We start from the raw sequence: 8424 nt of genomic DNA on the forward strand, positions 1-8424 counted from the left end.
TAGAATTTCTAAGACGGTTATTATGCAAGAACTGTCTTAGAAGAGACAAATTTTTTAAGATGGTTTTTTTTATAGCCGTCGTAATACGTAAATTACTTTTAACATTGTTGGCTTCAAAGACGGTTCCACAATCTTCATTAAATGTACATTAGAACCGTCGTTAAAAATCGATTTTCTAGCAATGCATGGAAATACTTTGTGTTCCTATGACCCCCTTTCAACCAATAAGACTTCGATATTTGCTTCCAAAACCTTTCTTCTTTGTGTTCCTAGCAATGTTTTTCAAATTATTGAAAACCTAAAATTGTATGCGGAAATCATTGAGTAGCTTTCTTTTTGTTTCAAATCATTTGGTGACAACCTGAAATTGTATGCTCCTAACATTTTTGTTGGTCATTTGGTGAGTGCACTTTTTTTTCCGGTTCACCTTCAGGGTCTGTTGTTTGATAATAGAAATTGCTCTTGCTTGAGGGCAAATTTCTCCTATCCATTCATAATTAAAGCAAGATAGAAAATGTAACTTATGTTTGTGCCTGGATTTTGGAACCTTATTTTGCATTCATAAGTATTTATCTAATACAATTCATCATGATGTAGAATTGGTGCTTCTACTATGCATTTGATATTTCATGCTAAGCTCTGGTCCCTCTTGCTAACTATTTCTTGTTCCTTCCTTTGTGGCAGTCAACCATTGTCTGAACAGTTGAAACCTCAAGTTCCCAAAGCTGATGAACTGGAGCTATGTCCAATTTGGAAGGTAATAGAATGGAAAGAGTTTGCAACTTTCTTATACATTAAGTCATGGGAGTAAAGTTGGATTTCTCATGAATCTGGAGCAATTCTTATCAAATGTACTAATGTTAACATTTATTTGATTTGATGATAGGTAGTTAGGTACCAGACATGGTGAAACAGTCCTCAAGAGTCTCAAATTAGAAATATTCTGGTGGTGGAAATCTATGATCTTGTAGTGTTGCTTAGATCCAATATAAAGCTTTAGCCAAATCAAAACCATATGTGTTGTTGTTCTTTGCCGGAGTCATGCCAACTTTGTCTCATTCTGAGTCTCGGCGCTCGTATTCTTGGTGGTGGGATAGCCACCTACCAAAGAATTCAAGATGGCTTCAGGAAGACCTTGCAGGTTTCTCTCTCCCTGTATTTATGTGTTTCTACAATTATGCTAGAGGAATTTGAATATATTGTTTGAACTAGTTACATTATTGGGTTAGGAAATTGAGACCACAATAGAGGTCCATAAATTTTGTATATTACACATGCGTGTGTGTATTGTATTTATCATACTTTCTATTCCTCCAAATCTTTTGGAATGATGGACTGAGGTAAAGCTAGTAGTATAAGCTATGATAACACCAAAAAAAAAAATCAAATTCTAAGTCGGTTATGCAAAAAATTATCTTAGAATGGCACAACTACTAAGACAGTTATTTGTACAACCGATGTAGAAAACAATATACAGTGTTGCTTTTTAAGACAGTTATTCAATAACTGATCTAGAAAGGCAAATACAATAATGCATTTCTAAGACGGTTATACACATAATCGATGTAGAAAGCTAGGTAAAGTAATGCATTTTTAAGACGGGTATACATATAACCGATGTAAAAAGGCAACTACAGAAATGCATTTCTAAGACAATTATACGCATAATCGATGTAGAAAGTCATGCACATTCTAAGTCGGTTATCCAAATAACTGTCTTAGAAACACTGATATATTAAGACGGGTTAAAAATCGACGCTATATAGACCACTATATTTTACGACAACCCTATTTAAGACGGGTGAAAACCGTCCTAGAATGACCCCTATAACTGACTTAGAAAGGCTTATTTGTAGTAGTAGTGAGATTTTTTGTTTCATTGAATTCTTTGATATTTGTTTGGTTTGGATCTTCTTTCACCCATTTCTAAGTAGTTCCATTTTTTGTTTACAAGCATTTATCTCCTCCCTCAATCTCTTGCAATTTTTTCTACCCCATTCCTCCAAATTCTCCTTGCACAAATTAATTTTTCCTACTAATCCCCATCTTTAAATGACATTTAACACTGTTAAAACTGCCCAGTAATGAAATTCTATTACAACGGTTAGTTCTCTTAAATTTTATTGTTTCATTAGTTCAAACCTAAAAACTTGACCCAATACCAGATTTTAGACCTTGACTATTTTATATCATCTAAATTTACTGCAAAAGAAAGAATAGATGATAACCTTATATGTCACTGTTGGCCAAGTTAATTATGAACAACATGCATTTTCATATATTGATAGGAGTTATTTTGATGAAGAACATGTAATTTCATATTTTGATAGGATATGTTTATGATATATTATTTTGTATGGTGTATTTTTCTGTTCAGAGTTCTTAGTTTTGGAAATGTTATTATTATTATTATTATTATTATTATTATTATTATTATTATTATTATTATTATTATTATTATTATTTGTAGAAGAAAATGCTTTGAACATGTATGAGGTATTTTCTCCATTGAAGAATTGAGGTTCACAATGAAAAATACTGAAGCTAGTGAGAAGAAGGGGGTAGGCCGTTAAATTTTCAGATTGAGTACCGTTAAATAAAGGTGTGATAGAAAGAACATTGAGATGACAACCTAAATTAAAAGATCCATTTCTCTGTAGATCTTTTTTTTAAAAATAAAAATTTCTTGATTTTTTAACTGTGTATGCAGTTTTTATTTTTCTTCTTCTTTATGTCAAACGTCAAACTAAGTTTGACAATATAAAATATAAGATGCAGATATTTGTATAGCTTTTATTTTTTTAAAAAATGTTTTATCAATTTCTTGATTTTTTTTATAGGGTATGTGCTTTACTGCCTTTTATTCTTTATTTGTTTCTTGTAAAAAAAACACTTTATTTGTTTCATAATTCAAATAATTTTCGAACACTCAATGGCATCCACTAACAAGACAATATACAACAATTTATTAGATAAGAAACATACATGTAATCACACTCCCTTGATTTTATCTCTTCAATGTCTGTCAAAGAAATTTTACTATAGTGATGTTGTTCAAACGAAAACTTTGACCTCTAGTTTTGTTTAATTTGGATAAATTTTTTAATAAATATGTATAGATCAACAAGAAAATAAAACAAATTAAGATAAAATGAATATAATTCTTTTATATATAATTTAAAGTTAATTTATGCACCTTAACATTTTTAAAATTCTATTCATTTTAATTATATGTTTTACAAATTTGAATTGGAAGGTCCTTATGCATTTATAAATTATATTTATTAAATACTTGCATCTTAAAATTATTTGATTAATATTAAATTATTTTTAAATTATTAAATATAAAAATTGACAACCGTTTATTTTTAGTAAAGTTTATATAATGAATTTTTTTTAATAAATATTTAAAAATGAATTTTTGGATTAGGTTGAAATTTGAATTACTCTAGCTATCAAAACAAAACAATTAAAATACATAAATTTGAATTTGTCCAAACAAAACATTTCACAAATGAAAAAAACTTAAATTAAAGCAATTAAAAAACTTTATATTTAGTTCCTACAAGAATTACTATTAGTCCCTGTCAACTTTTAAAACCCATAGAAAAATATCATTTTCAAATCCATCACCCCCTCTTTTTTAAGTCGGAACAAATACATAACAGAACATGATTCTGTGTACAAAATCATGATTTCATGTAGATTTTGTAATCATATTTTTGGTGTATTTTTAAGCCAAAACAAATACAAATAAAAACATATTTTTGTGTACAAAATCTAAAATGAAAATATTATTTCGTTTTAGATTTTGTACACGGAATCATGTTTTTGTTGTAACATAGGAGGTGCAAACGAAATACAAAACTGAAACATGATTGCACATATAAAATCTAAAATAGAACCATTTTATATTTTGTTTCCACCTCCATATTACATAAAAAATGTTATTCCATGGGGAGATGATATTTTTGGGAAAAAAAAGTTTCAGCCACTTAACAGGGCCCAACAGCAATGCCACTCTAGGGGGTGTTGCTAAGTGCACCCAGCATTATTGCAGATACACCCAACACTTAAGGTGAAATAACGAAAATATCCTTGATCCGTAAGCCATTTAAGTTGATCCGTAAAAGGCTTATGGATCAAGTTGATCCACAAGTCTTTTACGGATCAACTTGATTCGTAAAAGCCTTACGAATCAACTTAATCCGTAGAAGCCTTACGGATCAACTTGATCTATACGATTTATGGATCACCCTCACACACACCCATCACAAATACGAAAAAAAACATAAGAATAACTTTGGTATTTTAAAAAAATGCTGAGTGCACCAACAATAATACTGAATGCACCTAACAACACCCCCTCTAAGTCGTACCTTAAACTTTCCATGAGCCTTTGAAATGATTGGGTTTCTTGATTACATTGGGGTACTTGATATTTACACCCGTATTTTCCTAAATACACTTCCATTATCCTTTTTATGTTTTAATTGTTCATTATATCCTTTTTTCTTAAAGAGATACATCTCTTGAAAAATTATTTTTATTTTTCAAAATAATATATACCTATTCTGTAAATATATTTTTAGAATTATATATCTTAGTTGTAAAAATATATTTTTAGAATAGGTTTATGTTCCTTAAAAAAAAGAATAGATTTATGTTATTCTTAAAAGACATTTCTAACATTTTTCTTACACATCTATGTTTGTTAGTTTTTTATCCTATTATTATTTTATTTTATATATATATATATATATATATATATATATATATATATATATATATATATATATATTACTGTAACAATGCTATTTTGCACGAATTGCACTAACACGAATTACATATCTGACAGATTATTATTTTCTAAAACAAATATTAATTGAAAATCTAAAAATATATCCAATATCTTATAATAGAATACACAGCTTTGTGCGTATTTGACGAATTAATTTTCGTACTAAATATCATTTTCATTTTCATTTTCATTTTCATTATTATTATTATTATTAAAATTGCGGATCCAACCGGAACTATAATTATATTTAAGTTAAAAAAACATTTTATGAATATTTACCGGAAAAAGTATGAAACTTCTAAGCTTCAATAATAATAATAATAATCTCTTCCACAACAACATAATAATAATAATAAATTATATATTTTGGAGCTGTACACAGCTCTAGCATCTAGAGAAAGAATGCAAATCTGAATTCTAAGTTGCACTTGCATCCTTTTCCTATGTCACTGTGCATGGGACACAGAATTGGGTAATCACGAAATCCCTTTCTTCTTCTTCTCCCACACAAAATCCCTTCAATGCTCCACTTTTCAACGCTCCGAATTCCCATTCCCATTTCTAGGTACTGTATCACCTCAATTTCCTCATTCTCTTCCTTCGTTCTTCTCAATTCAACCTCCATTGCTCATAATTTCCTTTGCTGAAGACACCCCCACTTCGTGATTCACTTTTTCGGAGCTCAATCTAGCTCTTGCAGATCTTGGGTTTCACCCCAAACTTCGTGTGAATCTTGAATTCCAATGAAATAAATAATCTTTCTTTTTTTTGTTATTATTATTATTATGAACACCCAAATGGAGATTTCCAGTGGAGGTTGTTCTCCTAGGATTAGGTCTGAATATTCAAGAAAAGAGGGATCCGAGGGAACCCCTTTTCAGCACATGGAACTCTCTGATCGTGATCGCAATTTCCAAGTCCAATCGATGAACGCTTTGGAAATTCTGAGAGAAACCGTCAGGATCCTTAGGTTCAATTCGTGGGGTTTCATGGCAATCGCTTTTATGCTTATTTGTCCTGTTTCTGCTGTGCTTTTATCTAATGTAATAGTGGATGAGTCTATTGTCAAGAATCTGTCCATCAGACTTATGTTGGTTGCACAGACTAGTGGTCTCCCTCTCAGACCAATCATCAAACAGTCTTGTCAGCGGTTCGCGGAGACCGTGGTTTCATCGGCCATGTGCTTTCCTTTCTATGCTACGTTGTTGTTGTTGTCAAAGGCTGCGGTCGTCTACTCCGTAGATTGTACTTATTCGAGGAAGAAGTTCGATGCTTCCAAGTTTTGTGTGATTGTTGCCAAGTTTTGGAGGAAGATCCTGTTCACATATATGTGGGTGTGTACGGTTATAGTTTGCTGCATTACATTGTTCTGTGTTTTCCTTGTTGCGTTCTGCAGTGCTTTGGCTGTTCTTGGGTTTTTACCAGATGTTGTTGTGTATTGTGCAATGCTGGTTGGGCTGGTTTTCTCGGTTGTCTTTGCCAATGCCATAATCATCTGCAACATTGCGATGGTGATCTCGGTGTTGGAGGATGTTTCGGGAGCGCAGGCTATGCTTCGGTCAAGTATTTTGATCAAGGGTCAGACGCAGGTGGGTCTGCTGATATTTCTCGGATCAACGATAGGAATGGCCTTTGTGGAGGGCTTGTTTGAGCACAGAGTAAAGACACTGAGCTATGGTGATGGATCTTCGAGAGTGTGGGAAGGGCCGCTCTTGGTGGTAATGTATTCATTTGTGGTGCTTATAGATTCCATGATGAGTGCAGTTTTCTATTTCAGTTGTAGATCTTCTAACATGGAGATCTCAGATGTTGAAGGCAAGTCAATTTTAGAAACTATGGCCATTTCTGCTGAATCAATGGGCATTCAATGACATTGCCGGCATGATATTGACTGTATGCCGATTGAATGAATAAGATGCAGAGGGACGCTGTAAGAGATTGTTCCCAGAAAATTGTGTTGCCATTGAGGATCCTTGCAAGTTGCAACAATTCTTCTTCTGAGCATTGAATAGGAGAGCTATGTAGATTGAATGACTTTGGATGGCTTTTACCTTGATGAGCTTGCTCATTTCAGCGTACGGAAATTGCTTCTTTTAGTTATATTACAAACACGGAGAAACATTAAGCGGGATAGTCAATGTATTTGTTTTTGGAGTGTCAGTGGAAAAGCTAATATTTTATAGACAAATGGAAGAAATTAATTTAAATTGAACCACATTTCTATTGTTCCCTTGTGATACACAGTTTGATCTTTAGTTTCAAACATCAATGAACTACAATTAGCTTATTTAGACCGATATGCTCATCTCTAAAATCTTTACTATTTGAGAAAGATGTGAAAGGTGAGTCTATCAAATTCAGTTCTTATATCTGTCTCTGTCTTTTACAAATATCTCCTGATGCTTAAAAGTATATTTCTTTCTTTGTTATAAAATGGTTAGGGGTCTTTCAAGGCTAAGGCATGCGACAAGCCTCACTGAGAGATCTTAGGTTGGTATGTATAAATCTGTCTACTAAGGGAAAGTACTTGCTGTGATGTTTGAAAGTTTGTTTTCTAATTCAATGGACTTGATGCCTTTTACAATTTTTTAATACATTGTTTAATTTTATACATATAAAGAATCTGTTCATCTGTTGATAATCAGTATGCACCAAGTGGATTCTTGAATAAGTATACTGAGCTCATTTGCATTGAGAAATCTCTATATGTAGATTACTGTCTAAGGGATTCACCTTCTGACTTTGCTTGCATTGAATGATCTTTCTATGTGTGCCTAACCGCTTATTCCTTCTAGTTCTATGTATTTTTTTGATCCATAGTAATCGAATTCAGGTATTAGGGGTTTAAAAAATACTACTATAGTATAGTGTAGTTTGGTGATCTGCCCCTGCAATTTGCAACGAAGGTTAGAATGGCCATTCTACTTCCCTGGGTGAAAGCAGTAACTTTCTACTTGTGAAAGCAACAAAGGTGCTGAACAAAATGGATGCTGACATATGAATTGGCAGAATTGCCCTGGTGCACCTTCCTTTTTGTACACGATGATCCACTACCATCTAAGAGAGCAAATGATACTGCTGTTGGGGTTTCTTTCATAAGGCAGGCAGGGTATAATGATTCGAATTTTGGTTTGGTTAATGGCACATTTGGGGTTGGTATTTTTCTCGAGCTTTTTATGACTGTATGCCTGAAAGATTATTTAGTATCCTATTTCATTGTAAGAGGAGTGTCCGGAACACCCTATTTTAACACATTTTCCTATTGATTAAAATTTATTTAAAATTATAAAATTATAAGAGATATTCTTTAAATAAGATGCAAGATCCACAAAATTATGAGTTCCAATAAAATGGATGCCTGCACACACGGAAACTCGCACAGATCAGAAAATTTGTTTAGTGGGACAAGAAAACAATATATATATATTTTTATATCAATGACAAGGTAACAATATATTTTATCTTTACAGAAGTAAAATATTATAAATTTTTACGAAATATATAATTTTATGATAAAAAAAATTCAAATTACTTATATTCTTTCACAAATTACAATCAAGTTAAAATGTGTATTTCTTACCGATTTTATGTATGTGTTTAGTATTATATATAGGAGCAAAATA

General features: G+C 31.9%; 1 protein-coding gene across 1 annotated transcript; it reads left to right on the forward strand.

Moving 5' to 3' along the window:
• Positions 1 to 5180: 5180 nt before the first annotated feature.
• LOC114401552 lies at positions 5181 to 7359 on the forward strand. Its single transcript, XM_028364082.1, has one exon. It carries the CDS (start codon positions 5587 to 5589, stop codon positions 6670 to 6672), a length of 1086 nt encoding a protein of 361 aa, XP_028219883.1. The 5' UTR covers positions 5181 to 5586; the 3' UTR covers positions 6673 to 7359.
• Positions 7360 to 8424: the final 1065 nt, after the last annotated feature.

This window comes from Glycine soja, chromosome 20 (assembly GCF_004193775.1).
Source record: "Glycine soja cultivar W05 chromosome 20, ASM419377v2, whole genome shotgun sequence".
In the NCBI taxonomy this organism is placed as follows: Eukaryota; Viridiplantae; Streptophyta; class Magnoliopsida; order Fabales; family Fabaceae; genus Glycine; species Glycine soja.